This window comes from Alosa pseudoharengus, unplaced genomic scaffold (genome assembly GCF_046254945.1).
Source record: "Alosa pseudoharengus isolate Yale_2024_CS ecotype anadromous, Long Island Sound unplaced genomic scaffold, YU_APseudo_1.1 YU_APseudo_1.1_scf_19, whole genome shotgun sequence".
In the NCBI taxonomy this organism is placed as follows: Eukaryota; Metazoa; Chordata; class Actinopteri; order Clupeiformes; family Clupeidae; genus Alosa; species Alosa pseudoharengus.
In genome coordinates this window covers 21,835,007-21,860,228 of record NW_027468657.1, presented here as the reverse complement: position 1 = coordinate 21,860,228, position 25,222 = coordinate 21,835,007, and the positions used below count along the sequence as shown (strand labels likewise).

Genomic DNA, 25,222 nt, shown 5'->3' with positions numbered 1-25,222 from the left:
ATGCACAAAACAAAATACCTTCTTCTGATGCAGGACATATTCCTCCTTGAGAAAGATTTGAGTGCAAATCCTAGAGTATACTGTGGCATCATTGACATCAATAGCACATTCTTTCAGATCCTCAATATAAAATATGATATTGCCCCTCAGCAATTGATTTAAAGCCAGCTCAGCAAGTTTCAGTAAACTCTCCTTGTTTGACTCCAGAAGATTCTTTGAGTCGTTTTCAGTGTCTTGCTCTTTATTTTTGTCTGGACGATCAAGAAGTGAATGTACATTTCGGTCAGAGTTTTAGGGATCTCCTTGCATTTGTCTTGAGCTTGGATTTGCTGAAACACAAATGTTGCAATCCAACAGAAAACTGGGATGTGACACATAATGTGGAGCCTCTTTAAAGCCTTTATGTGAGAGATGATTCTGTTGGCTTGATCCTGTTCACTGACTCTTCTTCTGATGTATTCCTCTTTCTGTGAATCATCAAATCCTTGTATTTCTGTCACACGACTGATAAACTCAGGGGGGATTTAATTAGTGGCTGCTTGTCTGGAAGTTATCCAGATCTTTGCAGATGGAAAAATATTTCCTTTGATCAGATTTGTTACCAAGACATCCACTGATGATATCGTAGTGACATCATGCAATCTCTTGAAGAAATCTAGCTGAAGTTGACTCTCATCTAAACCATCAAAGATGAAGACCATTTTGTATTCCTCATACATCATTGGATCCAGCTTTTTCAATTCTGGGTGAAACTCTAGCAGGAGTCCATGAAGACTGTACTGGTTATCTTGTACTGGTTACCAAATTCAGTGACCGAAAAGGAAAAACAATCAGAAAATGGATATCTTCATTGGCGTTTCCTTCTGCCCAGTCCACAATAAACTTCAGCACAAAGATAGTTTTTCCAATACCAGCAATGCCCTTGGTTAGCACTGTCTTGATTTGTTGCTCTTTTCTGAGGTCTTTGGATGCATGAGTTGGCAATGGTCTGAAGATGTCATTGCAATGGATTTTAACATCCTGTGAAATTTGTTTCCAGGATGTCAGTTCAATCTGTAGAACCTCATGTTCTTCGTTGACTCCTTCACTATCCCCCTCTGTGATAAGGAGCTCTGTGTACAGCCTACTGAGTGGACTTTGGGTTTCTTGAACAGTGATGGTTTCAATCAAATTCCCATTCTTGTCTTTCAAAGTGGCTTTATGGTTCTGAATAATTCCCTGTAGGAGATCACTCATTGGCAACATCTTTTTTGCACTTTGGTCAGGTTGGTCACATGTGGCCATACTGCAGCAGCACAATAAAATGTAAAGAGAGAGAAGTTATAGATAATATTGTAGCCAAAACTAAGACAACAATCTCAGGTAATACGTATCCAATATACGACTCTATATTGAGATTAAATGAAATGCAAAAGTCATCACAATTCATACTTAAATGATCAAAGATGGCAAACTAATCACTTGAAACATTTTGTAATTACTTGTAATACTTGTAATTACTCTGACAAAATCAGGAGAGAAGTATTTAAATCATAACTAAGCAGCTTCACATTTGGTAAAGGAACACATCATCATTTTCTTATTTGCCATCTACACCAGATTTAGATTAGAGGATAGTCAGGATACATACAGTAGGCTACCCGTCTCTTCTTTGTGTGTGCAATAACTGTCTGATATTGTTAGCCTAGCTTAGCTTAATTCATTAGAGGTAGATTAAAACCTTTTCATTACTGCAGCAGAAATCAACTTTAGTTTACAGGTGGAACACATTCTGGGGTGCATTTCTAGAAAGGGTTGTTGTTCACTAACCTCTGTTGCGATCTATATAGTTAGAACCATTGTTTTAGAAACTCTCAATCGCAATCATGAGTGGAAGGTTTGGTGGTTGGAACGACAGGTCGACAGTAGTGGCTGAAGCGAATATTTTGTGGTTATTAACATTTTAATTGCATTAGTTTGACTAGGTTGACCATATTCATACCTGAACAACCTCCAACCGAGTATTTTACATATCATAACACTGTAAATTTACATTGATTCATTTTGAGTGCAGGGGTGGAACGACGGAGGTTGCTGTGGTGTTTAAACACAGCTGTGTCCACATCCATGCCAGTGCGTGAGAAGAGGCATGGATGAACAGAAAATCATCCAGGTCCATCCAGAAGAATATATGGTTATACCTCTATAAGTTACTTTTGGTGGATTCACTTTGTGCAAAGGATAGACTGTTCATTGTTTTTCACAGTTATTAAAGTTATTAATGTCGTCTTTTGGCTTAGAACCCACGCTAGAAATCCACCTTAGGTTAAAGGGGACCGTCTCTCCAAGGCAACCTGGTTGATGTATCATAGAAATGTTACTCTGTAGACATGTAGACACACAGCTGGGTACAGGCGAGACTGCTCTCTGCATGTCAGTGCTGGGAAACGAGAACAAATAGTTTAGACAATTAACATAAAATAGAAAATGAAACTGCAACTGCAACGAAATAAATGAATGAGGCTATACATGTTTTATCAGAAAATAAATAATCTTGAATAAAATCAAGAAATGAAAGGCCATCTGTAGCATTTCTGTATCTGCAATGCACACCTATAAAGACAATCTGACCTGGTATCAGAGGCATATCCACTTATATTCGGGGGTTTCTGCAAGGAGGCATCACTCTTAACAGACATACAGCCAGGAACTGGAAATCCTGCTCTCTGTGTCTCAACTCTGGGGATTTAAATTACAAAAAGCAGACGGACTGATTGGATGAATGGATTTATAAATTAATAAATCAGCAAATAAATGCATCAAAAATAAGTATTCCCTTTGTTTTGTTTCCCTTCCCAATGTTCCACTTACTTTGGGGGATTTTCTCTCCACTGAAACATGGATCTTTCTTTGAAGCGTCACTCTTCATAGACACACAGCTGGGTACTGGAGATGGCGCTCTCTGTGCTTTGCCCCTGGAATACCAGCATGGGCAATGTCACCAAACCAAAGAATTTACAGATACCAACCAACTCTGTTCACATGAGCAGATTTAAATGAATGATATACAGTACCCCACCTATGAAAAATAGTGTCATCTGATGTTGGTGCAACAGTAAATAAATTAATTAAAAAGGTCATCAGGCACGACTTCCTCCATGTCACTAAACTAAATTTCATCTGAGCTGATACAAGCATGTTTGGCTTGGTAGCTGGCCTTGGTCCTGGAATGCCAATAGCAGAGATTGCAAGCATGCAATGTTTGACAACCCCTGTGGATAAGGGCTAATGTGATTGTAAAGCTACTAGTGAAAGGAGGAGTAAGAGGAGGAGAAGTGGATAATTTGCTATGCTGGGGCAGTTGATAAATGGATGTGGCAGGTTTAACTCTCCTCGAGGGCTGAACAGGGGTGAATTAATTTGATTAATTACTATTATTATTACGGTCATTCTTTTTCTTTTATATTTAAGCACATTGAGTGACATTCTATGTATGATAATGTGCTATATAAACAAACTTGAACTTAATTGCTGTCAGTCATTCCTTTGGGCCAGTACCGGTCTTCAAGTAGGCATTTCTTTTTAAAACCAGTCATCTCCACATCATAGTCCTCGGGATGCTGCCTTTTAGAAGCAGTGGTTCCCTGGCCTCCATCTCCACAGTGACTCATTTCTAAAGTGGTGTATCCCTCCTCACAGTCTCCACAAGTATTCTCCTGCTGAAACACAACAAAAATGTAATGTTTGAAATGTAATCCATTACTGAGTACAGACTATATGTACTATTTTTTTAAATCCTTCTTTACACTTCTCTCATCCAGCTCTGGATCTCATTCATAGTGACCATTGGGCCCTTGGTTACCTGTCTGACCAAGGCCCTGCGTCCCGGATTACTCAGTTTGGCTGGGCGGCCAGATCTAGGAAGACTGTTGGTTGTTCCAAACTTTTCCATTTGAGAATGATGGAGGCTATCGGAGGTTGTGTCTTCACACAACCCTGTCTCACAGGTCTACGGACAATTCTCTCAACCCTTGTGGCTTGGTTTTCACTCTGACATACACCAACAACTGTGAGACATTATATAAAGAGATGTGTCCTCTCCTACTAATTTAGGCACAGGTGGACTGCAATCAAGTTGTAGAAGCATCTCAAGGACCATTGATAGAAGTAGGATGCACCAGAGCTCAATTGCAAGCGTCATAACGAAGGGTCTGAATTATGTATTTCAGTCTTTTATTTTTTTATAAATTTATGACACACTCCATGCTTTTATGAAATTTATGACACAATCCTGCTTTTTAGTGGAGTGTTGGAGTACTGTGTGTAGATTGATGAGAAAAAAATGAATTGAATCCATTTAAAGATCAGTCTGAAAAACAAAATGTGGGAAACTTTAAAGGGTCTTTTGGGAACAATGTACACAATTAAATCTTGTTTTAACAATAAAAACATTTGTACATGTCTTAGAAGCCTACTGTAAGCCAAAACTTGACAAATCTTTAGTCATATTATAGGAGACAAGTATAGAAACTCTATATGAGTTTTTTAATGTTATATTCTGAGAACCACATGTTTGATGGTGTTGACTTTTAAGGTAAAAAAAAGTTATGTTAATTTTCTGTAGGCTAACTCCGTTACCGAACACTTTCTGGCTTTAAAATCATATAAAGATTTAATTTCACCAGACCATTTTGTGTACATGTATTGTAGGCACATAACAACTGACATATTGGTCTTACATTTTGGTTCATTGCTTATTGGCACAAAAAAGCTAGTGGGAGTGTAACTCCATTACCGTGTGATCTTCCCCCAACAAGTTCTGACTTTACTAGTAGGCCTATCATAAGTTAGGCTATTTAGCCTGGTTACCACCAAACAGCTTCTCAAATTCAAATTGTTAACAAATTGTCAAGTTGTTTACTCAGGCTTGAAGCTATTGACAGAATTTTCATAATTCAAAATTGGCAACAAATGCCAATGGCCATGAGAAATGGGAGGTTACTGCGAAAGACCAGGCTAAAGTTTACCTTTACCTACATAGCGCCAGTTCACAGGGTTGTAGGCCTAATAAAAAAATATGTTTCAACTGCAACAGTTTTTAACAACCATTATAATTTAAAATGATGAAGGGAATATATTGTATGTAGCTTACGCTATGCGTAAAATGTAAAATAACCTGCTACAACTTTAAACCATTCGTGCATTTAAATGGTAGACCGAATTCTAAACAGGTGAATTGAAATGATAACTGTAACATGGAGCCCAATGCGTTGCCATAGATAGCTCTCTCCTGGATTTCAGATTATGACGAGTAGTTGTTGATGAACTCCTAATAACACCCTGTCAGTCGATAATAAAAACCGATGGGTCAATAGTCAAACTAGTTAGCCTACGTCTTGGGTTCGTTTAAAAAAATTCGATCAACCCATATGACACTTTGAGTGACACACGTTCAGCCTAGACCAGTCTCGACAAGCACAGATCAGATCACCAAGATATGTTACCTCACACATTCGAGCTTCTCACCTCAGTATGACGCAGTCATTCTGTTATCCTGTTCATGATAACCTCCTCGTATCCATATTGATCCAAAAGCGTTATTGTTTATCGTGAAGTCATGATCCTTCAGCTGACCTAATGGCAGGGCAGGCCAGCCTGTTTGGTCAAAGTTTACTTTACATTCGGAGAAACATTCGGATTAGTCCTTGGCAGTATGCTGGGCGAGGCATTTCAACTTGAATGAAAAAAAAAAAAAAAAAAAAAAAAACATGACGCAGATTTAAAAGGTAGCCTATCACTTCGAAGGCAACTGACGCCGATATTATATAAAGTAACCAGGATTATTGGAGTTATACGCACACTCAAACCCTCACGAATATTAGGCTACTCAATTAAAAAAAAAAAAAAATACAAAAAAAGAATAACAATAAAACAAATAGGCTATATATTAGGCTACTCAAGTATTATGACATGGGGTCTAGTCTGAAGTGCCCCAGATTCCAAGTAGCCAGTTTTATCACAGCCATCTGTATCAACAACTGCACAGTATCTTGTCCTTTCAAAAATACAATGTATGCAAAATTAGTTTCGAAACTTGACAGGTACCTGTTATTGTGAACGAATTTGTTTTTCACCCATAGGGGGCAGTGTTATACAGAGAAATTATTAAATGAAGCATTGGTTTACAACTGTGAAGTTATTGGTTAACCCCTAAAAAACAATCTTAGTTCCTGAAAGATACATATTCATACTTTCTGTTTCATGAAAAAATCCCTTCATGGCCTTAAAATGGATACTACGTTAGGGTTTCAAAGCAACTATTTAATTGTCATTGATAAACACTTTTATTTCAAACATTTCTTACAATATAGTGACAATGTGATTTATATTTTCAAAAGGCTAATTAAACATCTGTGTATTTCTTAACTCATCCAAGTCCATTCATTCTCCCATCCACAAATGCATAATTTACCAAATAATAATGAAGAGTTTATTCTATAATAAAAACTATATCATAACAGTCGTGTGGACAGCAGGTAGACTAAGATTTTAGAAATGGCCTGTAAGTAAAGGCCTGGGACTAATTAAATCCACAGATGAAGTGAAATGTTCACTAGTCTCTGGTTGAAGTCAATTTATTGCTGGTTCTGTGTGTAACATAACTCCTCCTACCCAACAGATGTGCACACATTAACACACACACACACACACACACACACACACCCCTACTTTGCACAAGCACTGACAGACACACCAGTTCAATCTCACACACACACATTTCCACACATCGACACAAACACTGCTTTCTGTTTTCCTTACAAAGACAATAGTCTTTCCCATGTGACCCATGCAAACATGCTACATGCACCCGTGTCTAGATCCTGTTGGACATGATGCCGGTGTTGAGCTTCTTGAAGAAGGCCTTCATGCTGCACTGTTTGCACTTCCCCTTCCTCTCCTTACTCCTGAGCTGGGACAACTTCCCCCAGTCCTGCTCCTCCTCGTCATCCGCAGCCCAGGGCCCCCAGGCTCCCCTGTTGTTCTGCGGCTGGGCGCGGGGGTCCTGCGGCGGGTACCTCACGGGCACGGAGGTCCGGTTGTAGAGGGCCAGGCGTGCCAGGAGCTGCCTGACCACGTCGGGCCGCTGCCCGGACAGGTCTCGCCGCTCGTACGGGTCAGCGGTCACGTTGAAGAGCCAGAGCGAGCGGCGTGGCGCAGTGTGGCGCTCCAGGCTCCACCAGCCGCCCGGGAAGCTGGACAGCATCTGCGGGGGTGTCCAGTCGCCGTAGCCCGGGTCTCCCGTCAGCAGCTTCCAGTCACCCACGCGAACCGCTGCCCGCACGGACATATCCCACAATCCCCAGCCCTCCTCCAGGGAGCCGTGCGGGGCGGGGCTGTGGAGGGGGTCGATGTTGTGAAGGATCTCTTGCCGTGGCGACGCCACGCCCTCGCTGATGGATGCCCATGCATCATAGCCGTCCAATCCTGTGGTCAGGCCGCTCAGGTTGCCCCCAGCGATGCTGAGTAGGGTTGGGTACCAGTCTGTGATGTGTAAGAGGTCGTGGCTGACGCGACGAGGGCGCCTCAGGAGGGGGCTGTGCACAAACCCCAACCCTCGCACGCCCCCCTGCCAGTAGGTTCCTTTCTGCCCCTGCAGCGGCTAGTTGTTCCTGCCAAACAGCGGCTGGCCTCTGTTGTCCATGGAGAAGATAATCACACTGTTGTCGTGGCGCTCCACGTTGGAGCGTGAAGCATACTTGTGGCGCTCCACATTGTCCAGGCGATGGTACGGGTAGATGTAGGAGCGGGGCGACTGCAGCAGAGTGTGCACAGCCTGGGGTCCATGGAGTACATCCCCCCTTTGCCCCACGCCACACACTCCATCTCGTGGAGGTCTAAGCCGCACACGGCCTGGCCGTCGCACGCCCAGTAGGTGTAGTAGTCCACACTCCCCTAAAGTCGCAAAATATTTATATTTTCCCTTGCCGTTGTATACTTCTCAGGGCTTAAGTCCTTCCCCCTGGACACGGTACATGTGTAATTGTTATAGAAACAGGCAAGGACAATCACCAAAGGGTTATATCTACTGACCAGATAATGTTTCACAATTCTCACAAGCTGTCTCCGGGTCGACGAGACCCAAATTGCAATGCTGGTTCTCTGTCTATGCTGAAGGTGAACAAGTCCCCTATTACAAGTTTGTTTACCATCAAAATGGCTTCAAAGCTGTTATATTAGGGCAAAAAACTTGCATAGTGCTGATTTAAAAAGCGAGGAGAAGGAATGCACACAAGTAGAGGTGTTAGAGGTTCTCAGTATAAGGGCACTCCGATCTCTTTTCATATGTAACGAATGAACCTCAGCAGCAAGCAAATTGATTTAATAAAGTTCACGTAGCTGATCACAAATCCAATAAACAATCCAAGGGAGAATCCAAAGAGTAATCCAAGTTCCGGCAAACAGGTCAAAAAACGAGAGATCAGAATCAAATCTTAGGCTATACAGGCTTAGTAGAGTCACAAACAACAATACCTCACGTTGGTGTGAGGTGCTTCAAGTGAATATAAAGGGTGAGGTTAATTGGTGATTAGTCCCAGGTGTAGCTAAAACTCCGGGGAAGCTGTGCAGGGCTGAAGTGGGCGTGTCTGTTCAGAACGTGCAGCTTGCACAGTCTCAGGTCTTACATCATATTATTTATTCAACATTGACAACCTGCATGCATGCAAAACTGATCTAGTTTTAAATTTAATCACTTGTTAAACAAAGAGCAGTTTTTAGAATTCAACACTGTATTTAATCACAAGATGATTTGGCACCGTACCAAGGTCTCTGACTTGCCGGTCATGAATTGACTATGTGAGGGTGTGCAGGTAGGTTGGATGTAGTTCTTGAGGTTCACGCCCTGCACCGGTAGCTTGTCCAGAACTGATGTTTGAATGTCTTTATATGACACACAATATCGTTGTAGCCCTGATCATCCATCATGATGAACATGGTTCAGCTTTATCCAAATGCTGAAAGTGACAAATTTGACTGTTTAATGGAAAATATCAGCTCATTTTGAATTTAATGCCAGCAACACATCTCAGAAAAGTTGGGACTGGGGCAACAAAAGGCTGTAAAAGTTGTGTAATGATATAGACTCAACCACGACATCCTTCTATCAATGCTCTCAAACATGATTGTGGTTTGGTCGCCGAGAGGCTGAGTAGGGGAGACTAACTTGCCCGACGCGCTGTCCAATAATTTCCAATATAGCTTCCAAGAAAGTTAAGTTCCTTTATTGTAGTAAAATCGGCATCTTGAAAATATCCACCACAGTTCAATGTCTATCAATTCATAAACGTCAATAAATCCAGAAGTAAAATCCACAAGTTTCATGTAGTCCACAACAGCAATAATTCCATTCAACAGGTTAAAATATCAAATGCGGTCAGCAAAAAGTAAGGCTTCCCCCATTACCCCCTCTCTGTTCATTCACAAAAAACACTTAGCAAGTGAGCAGGTGATATTATGATTTTGCCGCTACTAACACCATGTGACCCAATTACTGTGAATAACCGCAGGTGCACAACACAGACATCATCTGACCCCAACAATGATCATTATAGGCAAATCTATACCTCTTAACATGGCCATTACAGGCCACACTCCTGGTTTGAATCTGACATATGTCTCTGCCTCCCCACAGGTGTGCCCCAAAGCTCTGTGGGCCCAGTCATCCACTCACATATCACTGCTACGCAGATGATATCCAACTATACTGTATCTATCTTTCCCGTCTGATAAAGCCATGGTCTCGGCACAGATCTCAGATTGTCTCTCTGACATATCCACTTGGATGAAGGAATACCACCTCTAACTAATTCATGATCACAGAGATGATAAAACATGCTGGTGATGACTACTTTCCTGAAAACCCTTTGTAAATTCTGTATTTATGTGCCACTTTGTACTACACTAAACCAATGAAAATAATAGATGATTGGGAACAAAGCATATGGTTTCACATCACAACTGTAACATTCTAACTGGCACAATCTTCCCAGCCATAAAATACAAACCCTTTTGAGCGACTGGTGGAATAAGAAGCCTGGACATGTGATGTCATCTGCTGCTTCAGATACACCATTGATGGATGCAGGCAAGCATTGTACACAGACTGAGAAATCTTAGCAGATCCTAGTGCTGCCTACAAGAAAGTGGTCATCTTTACCCAATTAATGTAAGTTCATAATGCAGCTATATGTTGTATTAAACTCCAAAAAGTACCAATAACTCAAGTATCTATATTCAAGATGATTTAAGGCAATTAAGGCAATAATGTGAATTTGATAAGGTATGCATAGACAGTAAGGCAAATAGCAGTACATTGAACTGGTCATTATTGGAAAATAAGTCCCGACAGGGCGAACAGGACCCCGACGCGCCAGTAGAATGTTGGGAAAACCCATTCAAGTCAATGGAGCGTTGTATGAGCACTGTGAAGAGCCGTGTAATAACATCAGATGACATATGCGTACATTGTACTTGGGTACTAAAGTTTAATGACTAAACTGTGTCACATTCCAAGTGTGCTGGTCAATGATACTTTACAAAGTACTTCATAGGGGTAAGTCAGGTAGGTCTCTTAAAGTGATGGTAATTTCACCCTAGCGTCCTTTGCACCATGACCCCGAGCCAAACACCCTCCCAGAACCTGTTTTCCCTTGGTCGAACCAGAGAATGTCTAATAAGGGGAGAACCGCCACTCTCGGGAAACTTCCGGTTTCTGAACTGGTTGCAGTTTCTGAACTGGTTGCAGTTCCCATTCTGGTTCCACGTGAGGGCGCTCACGAATAAGTGCAGAATGAATGGAGGTCTATGGAGCTGTACCCTCAAAATCCACTTTTCTCACGTTATAATTTTTTGTGTAAAAAAATTAAATGTTGCAGTCGAAAGAGGGGGCAGAGAAAATACAAACAGCTGATTATTATATTTTTTGAGTCACTTATTTGTCCTAAAAAGCCTTTCAAATGTGTCAATGACGTCATTCATTAGCAGAAAGCTAGTGTGTTGTGGGCAACAATGACCCAACCTGTAAGAAATCGAAAGGACGTGACTACTCGTTCATTCAACTTTTGACCTATAATCCATATTGAGCATGCAGAAACCACAATCAAATCTTCGATTTCTCAACAACAACCAAGTGAAAGAGACAAATTTAGCCGTCTAGCTCCATAGACCCCCATTGTTTTTGCACTTATTCGTGATCACCCCTAGCGGAACTGCAACAGATTGCAGGTACAATGGAGTTAACCCTTAGAACCCTAAGCTGTTTTTAGAGCATTTTCACTACCTTTATTCATAAGGATTTATTCTGGCCATTGTAAGTGCCACACACACATATTATATATTGTTTTTTTCAGCAGAGTCTAGGCTGTCTAACCTGACGAGCCAGACCCACTTTAAAATGTAGGGTCTGGGCACTCACCGTTCGCAGTGCTCATTCCAAGGGGCGGGATAATCAGTTGTCTTTCAAATTCCCTCTGCACACAATAGGACAGCGGCAGTGCTATGAGTCCCATGCGTTTTCCAACCAGCAGAGCTGGTTGGCTAGTTCAAACGTTTGCCAACTTAATAAAAGCTTAACTCGTGTCACACTGTTCGCCAACAGCAACATCCATCTTATTTGTTTTCAAGTAGCAGGGAATTCAAGCCAAACCGTTGCAACTCTGCCATCAATCATTATGTTAAGCCCACCTAACGACTCTATACACGATTTCATTGGCCTGATTGAGTTTCGATTTCTGGAGCTCACAAGCCAACAGAGAGTTGCTAGACTAGCCCTGGCAGATTTCTAGGCTATAGGCTGTCCAGATCTGATTTCCAGATCTCATTTCATGTATTAGTACTAGCATTGATTTTATTTAGATTTTTAAAGAATTAAAATATAAAAAGTGTATTATAAAAATTCTTATATATCGACATGTATCTCACCACAGCAAGCTCATAGCTCTACATGCATTTCATGTGTGTGTAGGGCAAACTGCCCCGAATCAGGCAATATAATTGCCATGTTGGAGGGATACTCTGGGGCTGAGCAATTTACAGAAATATGTGGTGTGTGATTTACGGAAATAAATACCATTTTTTATATTTAGTGATAAAAAATGACCTTTCTGCACTCCATATCTGTGGCACGAACTGATCTGACCTGACTTGACCCGAGGTTGCGTGTTTGCCTTAAATAAACTCCTGGTGTACTTACAAACTTTTCAATGCCTCGTTTTATGAGTACAGAACATAGTTGTACTACTGTAGAAGTTTCGACCAAGGGAAAACAGGTTCTGGGAGGGTGTTTGGCTCAGGGTCATGGTGCAAGGAACCATCACTTTAAGTTTTTTCAATGGACTTCTCTGAAATGGTTATCCTGGCCATACTTATCCTCACCAGCCTTGACCAATAGTTAATTGAATCTACCCACCAAGTTTACTATAAATTACAACCCATGTCCAAAATTGTACTTATTAGTGCAGCCAATACTGTCAAATGCAAACCCTGACAATTATATTTTAGGATTGCAATGCTTTTAGCAAAGGATCATAGGAGTATATTCCTCATGACCTAAACTATAATTGAGTTATAATCTGTCATACATAGGAAGTTTTGCCAGGGCACAGCTACAATTACATAATTTGAACATGGTCCAACCATGGAACATGGTTGTGCCATTAGCTCATCCAGACAAAAAAAAAAGTGCAGACAGTTATAAAAAAAAAGAAACTTTATTCACAAAAAAATGTGCTTGGATCACCCATTTAGTAGCAACTTCATTAGTCAATCACATAATAATAATAAACAATTTCTTGGATCATGGTGAAAAGAGGATAAAGATAAAAAGCACTTGACTGTTCACATAACTACATAAGCTTATGACTGACTGAGTCGAGCAGTCGGCAGAATACCCCCAAAGTAACAGATTGTGGAATACACGCTCCCCCCAACAAACCTCTACAACATTAGTGTCTAGTACAGCAGTTGAGTAATATATTTATGAATTTACGCTCCAAAATATACTAATACAACAAAGACATTCAAATGCACATGGAAAGGTAACAAATTCAAATTAAAATGCACATGAAACATTAAACTTTAACGATGGCCTTCCCAACATTTTCTCCTTTCAACATCCCCATGAAGGCAGCTGGCATGTTGTCAAAGCCAGTGATGACATGTTCCTGACACTTCAGTTTTCCCTGCGGGTGAAAAAGATTAAACCGGTAAAATAAATAAGAAAAGATGGAAAAATATGTATGTTTCTATTAGGGCTTTCAGACATACGTGTAAGACCGGAGGTTTTGCTGATGTTAAACGGTGGGGCCGTATATCTGATCAACATAAACGGTCATATGGAAGTCCGAACTTAGCCGGTTGTTCTACTGCTCCCCCCTAGTATTTCCTCCGGACATTATGTAAATGTGCTGTGTCTGAACGAAGTGTAGAACATGCGGTTAAAATTCACACCTAGTGAGAGGGCGTGTTGATGACGTTTCTTTCGTGCGTCTATGTGGTGGGGACACTTTAATCTGACTTAAGGCCATAAATGCCAGTGTCATGATGGAGTGGCATAGTGCTGTCCAGAAAATCTCCGACCTGGAAAGATGCAGACATCACGGAGCTACTGTCCATGAGGGCAGACAGCATTGTGAACACGTGAAGGGAATGGCAAGAGACACGTTGATGTAGCCTACAACCGCATCGCAAGGCCAAATTCAAAAGGAATTCAAAAGACCAAATCATCATTAGCAGAAGGTGCTGAAAAGGCAGTAGCCTACAACGACATCATTGACGACAATAACAGAAGTAGGCTATTTAATAAATTGTTAGCCAACACGGTCGGTTTTCTGTTCATTGACATCACCGCTGAGCCCGATATTGTTGAGAATAAATATGCCTAGAGAAAATGAAAACGAAGAAAACCCAACTTTGTTCCAAGCTCCTTAAGTAAATGCAATATAGACACATGGGGAGAGGATGCTTCTGGAAAAATAAACCATGAAAAAACAAACCACTTCACTGTTATGTTAGTATTTTGTTTGTTGTTTATATGCCTTGAAGTCTTGAGTTAGCCTACTGAATTGGCTGGTACCATAAAGTTTGTGCATGCTCTCTCCAACGCAAACCAGATTTGGGTTCCATTAGCAAAGTAATTCTGCTACATAACGTTGAAAACAGATAAATGTGTTTATTTGAAGCACACATACAGATACTGAAGGACAGCTTCAAGTATGCGCATTTATGTGACTACTTCAAGTATTAGCCTATACGCACAATGTATTTTTCTTCTTTAGCCTACATAATGCATACATTTTGTAAACAAAAACAGCAGTTGTGACAGCGGCAGCATATATTCTGCGTCATATCTCGCCTCTTGCGAAGTCTGCAAGCCCCCTCCCCTCACTTGACAACCACACGGAGATTCTGTAATGTGCGTGTATGTCGTTCACACATAGGTCCGTATAAGGTCAGTATAAGGTCCTCAGGTTAGCATCATATCTGAATCATCCGAAGGGTAGAACCTCCGTTTGACAAACCTCCGCATATACTCCGGAGGTTATGTCTGAAAGCCCTTTATAAATGTCTTTAAATAAACCTGTTAAATTACCTCTTTCGCCAAATCCATCAGCCTCATCAGTGATTTCTCGTCCTTGTGGGACCATCTGACACTCATAAAACCTTCCATTTTCAGCTGCTTAAAAATCATAGGCAGCTGAACATATTGACCTGTGTGAGACAACACATACAATTTTAACTATATACACTTCACACAGGCATCCGTAAAATTAGAAAATTTTTGTTTTGTACTGCTAAAAGTGCACAGATCAGCTTTAACATACAGTAATATATGATGTCATAACTAACCTATTTTTACTAATCTGAAATTAGTAGCTAAGGGTAATGATGATATTTGAGGCAGACCTGTCTGAGGAGTGACATCATTGTACATAGATATTCCCCCACACACTGCAATCCGTCCAAATGGCTTCATCTGCTCTATTGCCACAGAGGAAAATGGTCCTCCAACCTAAAGGTTCACAAATAGTCAGAATTACAGTATTTCAAAGCCAAATGACAGTATTTTTCAAATCTAATCAAATTCAATTGTCCTCAGTTATTTAAAAAAAACATAACTAGTCTACAATGTCTAAATTTGGATATTTAAGTTTCTGATACAATACACACAGTTCCATAAGATCTGTATTCTTACATTCTCAAAGAAGCAGTCGTATCCTTTGGGAGAGGCAGCTTTGAGAGCCTCCTCCAGTGATGAGACGGTCTTGTAGTTAAAGGCCTCGTCAAAGCCCAGCTCTTTCAGGTAGGTCACCTTGGCATCACTGCCAGCAGACCCCACCACCTTGCAGCCTTTCATCTTAGCAAGCTGCCCGACCACTGAACCAACCGCTCCTGCTGCAGCGTTCACAAGGAGAGTTTCACCTGCCTTGACTTGGAGAACTTCCTCTAATCCATAAAGAGCAGTCAATCTATGGAGTGCACAGAGGGAAATACATTCATTTTTCATATGATACAAGGATACAAGGATACAAGGAAGTTTATTGTCACATGCATATAGTTACTGGAAGTAAGAAATGCAGTGAAATTATGTCTGGTGTCAGCCTATTTGTGCATTAATGGGGGGGGGGTAAAAAGTGCAGTAGAAGAGGGGTTTAGTAGATTAAGTGGCAAGGGCTGCATAAAAAAGGTGGGGGAGGATTGGGATTGGGTGGGGGCACCAACAAGGAGCACCCAAGAGCAACAGGGGCAAGGAAAAACTCCCTTACCAAGGAAGAAACCTTGGGCAGATCCACGGCTCAAGGGGCTAACCCAACTGCCAGGGGTCTTGGTGTGTGTGTTGGGGGGATGCGGGGGAGATGGGATAGTGTGCTGTGTATGTGGGGAGAGGGCAGTGTGCAATATGTGTGTTGGAGAAGCTTCCTCATGAGACAATGTGCTGTGTATTGGGGGGGGGGGGGGGGCAGTGTGCTGTAAGTATGTTGGGGATGTGTGTTGGAGAAGCTTCCTGATGAAATAATGTGCTGTGTATGTAGGGGGGGGGGGGGCAGGGACTTACTATTGCAAGCAGAGTACTGTATGTATGATGTATGTGAGTGATGACAGTGAAGATGTGTGTGTGGGCGGGAGGGAAGTGGAGCAGTGACTGTGTGTGTAGTGTGTGTGTGGGCAGTGTGCTGTAAGTATGTTGGGGATGTGTGTTGGAGAAGCTTCCTGATGAAATAATGTGCTGTGTATGTAGGGGGGGGGGGGGCAGGGACTTACTATTGCAAGCAGAGTACTGTATGTATGATGTATGTGAGTGATGACAGTGAAGATGTGTGTGTGGGCGGGAGGGGAGTGGAGCAGTGACTGTGTGTGTGTGTGTGTGTGTAGTGTGTGTGTGGGTAGGTGGGGGCAGTGTGCTGTAAGTATGTAGAGGATGTGTGTTGGAGAGGATCCTGAAGACAATGTGCTGTGTATGTAGGGGGGGGGCAGTGTGCAGCAAGTATGTAGAGGAGGCTTACTGTAGCAAGCAGTGTGCTGTATGTGAAGTGATGACAGTGATGATGTAAGTGTGTGTGTTGGGGATGGGGGTGGGGTGGGGGGTGGGGGGGCAGAAAGGCTAGGCAATCAAGGACATGGGTAGATGGAGGAGAAATCAAAAATAACTAGAAAAGCATTTCCTGAAGGAAATACAGTGCATGAAAATGCAAAAATATGATGAGTTCATATGGTTAAATTATTTGCTTGGTAGATAAGGTTTACTATAGTTGGAATGACTGAACAGTTAAATAGGTTGATAATTGAAATGGTTACATTTTTAGGCAGATAGTTGACGATAACTAACAGTTGGAATGGCTCCAATGTTTGCTAGTAGTTATGCTAACTATGTTAACAAAGATAATAATGTTAACCAATTAACTATGCTAACTAGCATGCTAACAATGTTAAAATGTTAACTATGCTAACCATATGACTTAGCTAACCTAGCTAATCATTTTTATTAGTTATGCTAACTATGCTAACTAGCATGTTAACATGCTAGCATGCTAACTATGCTAACCATGTGACTTAACTAACTTAGCTAATCATTTTTAGCAGTTTTGCTAAAAATGCTAACTAGCATGCTAACATGCTAACTATGTTAACCATGCTAACTAGCTACAGTGGGTAGGAGTCATAGTTGATGACAAGTAACAGTTACAATGGCTGAACAGTTAAAAAGTTCAGTCGTTTAAAGGGTTAAATTGTTTAACAGTGAAATATTGTAGTGAGGACTTTTATTTTGAAACAGTTTTTGGCAGAGGAAGCAGTTGAACAGGATGTGTAGTCTTAATAGGGCCAGTTTGTATGCTTAAAGCCTGAGACTGGCAGTTGAGATCCAGGTGGCCTGAACACCTGCCATAGGATTCAAATGGTTAAATTATTTGCTAGGTAGATGAGGTTTAATATAGTTGGAATGACAACTAGGTAGATGAGGTTTAATATAGTTGGAATGACTGAACTAGGTAGATGAGGTTCAATATAGTTGGAATGACTGAACGGTTAAATAGGTGGATAGTGTAAAAGGTTTAATTATTTGCTAGGTAGATGAGGTTTAATATAGTTGGACTGACTGAACAGTCAAATAGGTGGATAGTGTAAAAGGTTAGCCTGAGAAACTGATAGGGTGCAGGTGGCCTGGCCACCTGGCCTAGGATTCTAATTGCTTAACGGCAGTCTTAATAGAGCCATATTGTATGCTTAAAGCCTGAGACAGAGTATATAGTTTAAAAGTTAAATGTAGATAGTGTAATGGATGTTGATAGACAGAAAGTTAAATGGATGTTGATAGGCAGATTGTTTAATTGATGTTGATGGATAGTTTAATGGGTGGATGAGTGAATGGTTTGAAGAGGATGAATGGATAGAAAGTTGGATGAAATGTGTCTTATATCCTTGAGACACAGAGAGAGTTGGTCTAGTTCAGTAGAAAGCAGTTGATACAGGTGCAATCAGTTGAACTGATTCTTTGATGGGGCCTAGATGAGCAGCTGGAAGAAGATACAGGTGCAAATCAAGTTAATTAGTCCATTGTGATGTCATCAGCCCATGTTAAGTCTATGGGGAAATTTTGAGTAGTTTTTAATTAATAGTTTAAAAAGTATAAAAGTTACAAAGATGACCTAAGTAAGACCTACGCAACGCAGTTTGAATGAAGTTTCTGCGTTAAACGGTTGAAGCTGCATTAACTGCGTTAGAAGAAGAAGAAGAAGAAGAAGAAGAAGAAGAAGAAGAAGCCTAGGAAGAACAGTACAGTGCATTTTCATGCACTGTAATAAATAAAAAGTTCTATGGAGATGTGCAAAAGTTGGAGAAAGACAGATATGTGTGTGTGTGTGTGTGTGTGTGTGTGTGTGTGTGTGTGTTTGTGTGTTTTGACGTGTGATGAAATAAGAAAATAAATAAAATGTCTGTAGCATAGGGAGAGGGATGTAAAAGTGCTAAAAGTCTTGTAGGTGTGTGTGTGTGTGTGGGGGGGGGGGGGGGGGGGGGGGTCATGAGTGCTGAGTAGTGAATGAGTGCAAAGTCAGTATAGTCTGAGTTCAGAGTTGGGAAATGTTTGAGAGTGCTGAGGAGTGAATGTGTGCAAAGTCAGTATAGTGTGAGTTCAGAGTTCGGATGGCCTGGGGATAAAAACTTCTCCTAAGTCTCTCAGTTCTGGCTGAAAGGGACATTTTGTAAAAACCAAATTTGAAATGTTATTCTGGCCTAACACCAGATGCCCAAACTCCTGTGAATCAAGCGAGTATTCTGTGGACACTTTACCCTGGCATTCCAATGGCTCCTAAGGCCAGAGAAAGAGGAACGTCTTGTGGCCAGTCAGAGAGAACCCGTGTGAGATCGGTACCGTCTGATACAGAATGTGTCCTCCACCCACACTGGCTGAACACATGACATCCAACAGGGAAGGCAGAGTTCTTGCTCTGAATCACTCTGGAAGACAGGAAAGACATTGAATGCACATGAGATATGATTTTTCTAGACACAGCTGCATACTATACGTGGATAACAGTTGTTTACTCACTTTGCCACTTGAGTTCCAATCATGACATCCCCCTCTTTCATGGCCACACTACTGAAAGGCCTAAAAAAATCAAAGACAAACAGAAGACCTGTGTCATTTCTATGAATCATACATAAGAACAATAATGGATAACTCATGGACACATTAGTAATGTATATTTTATATTTTGCAAAAGGCATCTGAAATCCAGAGATTTTAGGCCAAATTTCTTGTTGGTATACGATTTTTTTTTTTTTTACATACCTCATGTAGGGATCCACACTGAGGAACAATGCCTCCAGGAGCACCTCTGAAAGACACAATTCATTCACAATATATTATCCACAAAGCTTGAAGACAAAATCATGAGAAAATGTCTGTGAACAAACAAAAACTGTGAACAAAAAACATGGATTTTCTTTCAAGCTACAGTATGTAGCATGTAGCATTGAGGTTGCTTACAGTATGTGCAATCAACCAAACACAATAAATATCTTAATAATTAAGATGGGACTTCAAAACATATAAAATACATACAACCATATGATTTGGGGTTGTAACAGTATTCACAAATCGGTCACATATCGGGAAATAAGAACCACTGTTTATCTTGGTGTGGTCTGTCATCTGTTGTACAGTTGTGCCTACTACACCTGTTCTTGAACTTGAAAATTGTACTTTTACTTGTGTACATTATTTTGTACCTTACTTGTAATTTCATAGGTTCAATAGTCCAAAGAAATCAGTTGTGGCTATTTAAAGTTCACTGGAACAATAACAGTTCTCTTACTGGAGTACGGTTAAACTGGCCAATACCTTTACAGTGTTCCATGGGATACTATTGATAATCACATTTACCCACCATCACTGACACAGTCAGAGCCACAGGATTTATGCCTTTTGCATTATACTGTACATGCACATGTGAATGTTTAGCTTTGTTAAACTGTTGAGTAACATGAATCTTAAAGCAAGTGTGTAAAGTGTAAGACAATCTATGAGTGGAAATGGGATATGGGTGTTTTCATTATTAGTATAATATTGTTGCACAATAAATATATTTTTAATCAATTAATGCAATTATCTAATTGCTAAGGCTCAGTTCATCTATGATGTATGTAGGCCTATGTATGATTCCTATACTCATGTCATCCTCCTTGTGTGACAAACAGTGAAGCTCTCCTAACATGGCTATGCTTCTCATGCACTAGGCATGTCCACCAATCAGAAGTGGCCCAACTTAAAGCGAAATTTGTAAAATTGAACTGAAGCTTAACTTCATCAAAAAAATCAAATCGCAATATCATTCAGAATTGCAATTCATATTTTCCCCAAATTGTGTATAGCTCTAGTGTTTAAATGATGTGAATTCTGTAATGTGTCACACATGCATGCCAATGCATGTTAATGATCTTGATTTATTGTTATAGTACACAGGCTGGGTAGTCTTAATCAAAGGAGACCACAGTAGCTCATCTTTTAGGAAAACGAGACACGAGTCTTTGGGGTGATGGCGGTGGTCCCGCCCTCTCTCACAAGGCTGACAAGGACCTATATGCCTGGAGTGTAGAAAGCCTGGGCTTTTGCATGCAATCATTGGGCAGTATATCTACAGCATGTTGCACAGTTATTTGCTACAGCAGTCCTGAAGGGTTAATCCAAAACATTGGCTCTAGAATGGGCCTATCACATTCGACAGTTCTACCATCTCCCACAGACTGATCATTCAGTTGGTTGCAATACAGTAACCTTACCACTAGATGACACTGTAGGTTTGATATCAACTTTACAAATGTGTGTTGTTTGGGATGGGTTGGCCTATAAACCTTTATGTAAAATACCCATAAAAAGAGAGGCAACCATAACTCACTGTCTTGTTTGGATCACAGCATCGCACTTGCTTTGGTGTAGGATCATTTTGGCAAAGTTGTATGTGATATGCTTACAAGCCTATTCCAGATATCAGAGGAGCACTTACCTCCATCTTGGAGTTCAGGCAATTCCTCAAGTCGAAGCTCAAAGTCGCCAAGTTTGGGGAACCCCTCAAAGTGCTGACGAAGAATCCAGGTCTTTGTCTGCAGGCCAACCATTTTTCCAGGCATACCTTTTTTCCGGGACACAGTAAAAGCAAGTTTTGTCAGAGCTACACTAGGTTATTGTTATAGTCTATTAGCCTGCTTTGACATGTAACAAGGGAAAGACGCCTAATACTTTGCTGCAGGACATGCAAAACATAATATTAATTAATAAGAAGAAATAATAATAATAATAATAACAACAATAATAATAATCATGAGTTGAATTAGATATTTTTAACATTTGTTTTCATATAATCCCTTACAAAAAACAAAAACAAAAAACTATACATACGATTTATATAGGCCTAGTAGTTCTAGATCTATGGTAGTGTATGATAATCCTATGATGTTTTGTAATAGGCTACCTCTAGTCTAAAATATCCTTACCCTCTGCACTGTTCCTAGTACAGTCTTATAGTAGCCTAGTATATCCCAAAATAGTATACGATTACAGTATTCAGGCCCGTTGCTAGAAGGCAAGCAAACCAAGCAATTGCTTGGGGCCCCGAGCTGGCCAGGGGCCCCAAGACAACGACTGGTTAAAAATAAAATGCAACGACAAACTGTGAGCGCCCCTTTGATAGTCAATGCATTAAAGTGCAACGACACTGTTACCGGCAATACCGGGATCCCCCTCAAGGGGGCCCCTCTCAGTAGTCGCTGACAGCAGCCAGCCAGATAGGTTTGTGGTCTCTGCTGCTGCCGCGAAAATATAAAACCTCGGCAGTCATAATGAAGCGAGTTAAGTGTCTGGAGGCCAGAAGAGAAAGGAAGAGAATGACAAGAAAAAACAAGATATTGGTAAGTGATAAATTACACTGGATAAAATAGCTCTACTTGTCTTGTACAAATGGTGTAATGTCGCAGCAGGAAGGCTAGCCTAGCAAAAAATGTTTATGTTAACTACCTGCCTGACGGCCCATGCTGCTTGTAACAAACTAGAACAGTTAGCGCAACTTTTGTTTTTGAACGGACGGAATATGGTTACATACTGTAATGTTTATTAACGGGATAAGGAAGACGCAGATCTGTTCCAGAATCACTGTTTACATTGCTATAGCTTTGTAATAGGTTTTGATGAAAGTGGCATAGCTTCTCTGCTATACTAACTATTCGACCGTGATAATCTATTTACCAAATGGGGGTTAGGAAAACCACACGATAAATTCCGTGCATCAAAGCAGACTGGAACATTCATGTCTACCAGTATTCATGCACGCCAGCTGTTTACTGTCTTTAAAGCATCAGGTGCGTCTGTCTAATTCTCAAACAGCAGAATGCTTAAATGCTATGTTAAGCTACAAGTAGGCCTAGGTCAATGTATAACATTAGCTTGGGATGTTTTTACAGTAAGCATTGGTAGTTGTGAAAGTAGCAGCTGCATCCCTTCTAAATATCAAAATATGGAAATGCTAACATATCTTTTCTTTCTCAAGGTGCTTTGCTTAAATTTCTCAGCCCTCAGGCTCTTCCTAAGGATACCTCCACTGATGAAGATGGCCTGAAAGGTTAATCTTATGTGTGTGTGTACTTGTATTTATGTTGGATTTTTAAATTGCTATACAACCTGCACTCTTTATAGTTTGAACAATGTATCCTTTTTCTGCATAAGATGGCAGTGTTTTATTTTCTCACTTTGTGAGAACTGAAAAATGTTAATGTGAGTGTGTGTGTGTTTTTGCAAATGTTCAAATGTTCAAAACTAATGCACAATATACTGTATATGCAACTGCAGTATTGCACTGTCAAAATGTGTATTTATATAAACTGTGGGTAAACTTAAACTGGATGGCTATGCGGTGGTTCCTGTAGGCTTTGCGTGCGGGGGGGGGGGGGGGTTGGGGGCTCCATGTCCATTTTGCTTGGGGCCCCCAAATTCCTTGAAACGGCCCTGACAGTATTCCTATACAATTACTAAAATATGTTTATCCCACAATACTATAAGATTCCTACATTTTTCGTAAGGGATAAGCTCCAGTAATTCTCACCTATAGCGTGGTTTGTAGAAATACTCAAGTGCTACAAAAGTTCTGCTCCGCGGGAAAATGTGAACTAGAGGCGTTTACAACTATTTATAATGCGCTCAGCGCGGGCTTTTTGGGGGGGAGTTGTCTGTGGGTTTGGATTTTCACCAATAGCCTAAATCTTGAATAATTATCTTGCCTTGATGTACTAGCTCACATTTTTAGACACACCTCTCAACAACAACAATATTTTCCTCCTGAAGAGTTGCCAATACAGACGTGTAGGTGATATAGTATAAAAACGAAACTAAAAGTACTGTAGCCTATCAGTTCCGGTAGGCTTTGAAAGTCTTCCTCTACCCTATAGCCACTTAAGGTGAATTAAGGTCCATATTATTCTTACACAGTTTGTCAATGTGATGATCAACTACTTTAACGTTACATTTTAGGACGCCTGACTGTTATCTTCAGGATCAACAGTTAGAACTACCAGGAACTGCCAGAAATACAGCTAACCAAAAAAAACAAAAATCCTTCTCCCTAAATCCATTGTAAACCAAACATTCGACAGTGACAGAATTGTTTACTGAAAAGCTGGCAGGCCTACAGGTGGCATTCAAAGCCATTAGGCTATTCTTTATTATTATGTGACTGGCTCTCATTATCTCATATCCTACATGGAAATGTCATATATAAATATGCCATACTTCAATGAACAATAACATAGGTCTATCCTGTAGCATATTAATGTATTTTTGATGCAATTTCAGTTCGCAACCTACCAGTTGTTTTTGCAACCAGACAGCGGTACCCTCTCTTTTTTTGCGCACTCTGACTCCCTTTTTCAAAATAGCCGGTCCCATGACACTGATACGTTTTTTTTACTTCCAGGTGCTTGTAATCCATTGGTTAAAGCTCTGCTGAGCGGGAAAATAAATCAAATGCCGTTTTATCCAAGGGATATTAACTGTTTATAGTTCGCAGCGCGCAGGGAAATGTATCGTGTCCAGCGCGCTAAAATCGAAGGGCACTGGCAGGGTGGCTCAAAAAGGCAGTGGAAGCAACAAGTAGCAAGTAGTCTAAGCACTCATAGTTAGCGGGCTGAAGTTTTGCTTGACTTGGACAACAAATAAAAATAGACTAGTCCATCCTACATTTATTTTTCAATGGAATGCATAATATGGGCAATCCAGGCGCCAATGGCAGCGATAGGCCACTTTCGGTTTCGTTTTTAGGTTATAGGCTGAAAGTGTCCGTGCATAGACTCCTCAGACTGAATAGACAAGACTTGGCTATTACATTGTTGTTGAATAGGTTCGTCCCGTGTCTTTTCCCGCCATAATGACATCATCCTATTTACTGATGGTGGTGAATTTCAAACAGGTCGCCCGTTACGCACTCCCACTCCAATATTCCTGCCCAAAGCGCGCGCATTATTGGTGAAGAAAACTCCTCCTACCAACTCTTCTGATTGAACAGACTAGGATATACATTGGTGAAAATCCAAACTCAAAGCCTATTCAACTAAAGGTCGAAATTGTCAAAGTATCAAAATCTATTTTTGCTATTTTAACAACTCTGAACAAGAAATCTGCACTTGAATTGTAGGCTACTTACATACATTAAAGTTTCCAGTTTTACTCCTATATGCTGGAAGTTTTTATAATGGAGGTTATTCATATACGATTTCTGACCTATAGTATGGATTGTAGTAAAAGTTCCAGAACACATGTAACATGGGGTTTCAGTAAATGTATGATGACATTCTCAAAAACACAGAATTTCAGGAATAACAATCTATTCTTATGTCACCAAAATGATAAACAAAAGTGAGTGGGTTAATTTTGAACTTGACTTGATCCAGTGTAGCATGGTGAACCCAGACAAACCTGTTAGCAAATTTGAATTTCTTCTGCAAATCCACCCTTTTCTGAACATCCCGTTTTACAAGGCAGTTCAATTAAAAAGTAACCCATTACTTTACTTAGTTATGAAAGTAACGTTACTCGTTACTTTTGCGTTACTTTTATGTTGCTGACTTTGAACAGAACCTAATATCTGTTCCTAATGTGTAGGCCTACATAAAGTTCTACTATGGAGGACATAACAGGTATTTCTAT

The 25,222-nt window shown here is 40.6% G+C and overlaps 1 protein-coding gene and 1 pseudogene across 1 annotated transcript; both read right to left on the bottom strand.

Moving 5' to 3' along the window:
- Positions 1-6,853: 6,853 nt before the first annotated feature.
- LOC143132887 (arylsulfatase I pseudogene) lies at positions 6,854-9,618 on the bottom strand (annotated as a pseudogene).
- A 3,109-nt stretch (positions 9,619-12,727) lies between these two features.
- On the bottom strand, positions 12,728-24,120 carry LOC143132458 (prostaglandin reductase 1-like). The gene is made up of 9 exons (XM_076292009.1): positions 23,885-24,120; positions 21,039-21,164; positions 19,325-19,370; positions 19,082-19,141; positions 18,823-18,990; positions 15,230-15,503; positions 14,941-15,046; positions 14,627-14,745; positions 12,728-13,217 (listed from the first exon to the last, which is right to left on the bottom strand). The coding sequence occupies exons 1-9, from the start codon at positions 24,006-24,008 to the stop codon at positions 13,107-13,109; spliced, it is 1,134 nt and encodes a 377-aa protein (XP_076148124.1). The 5' UTR covers positions 24,009-24,120; the 3' UTR covers positions 12,728-13,106.
- Positions 24,121-25,222: the final 1,102 nt, after the last annotated feature.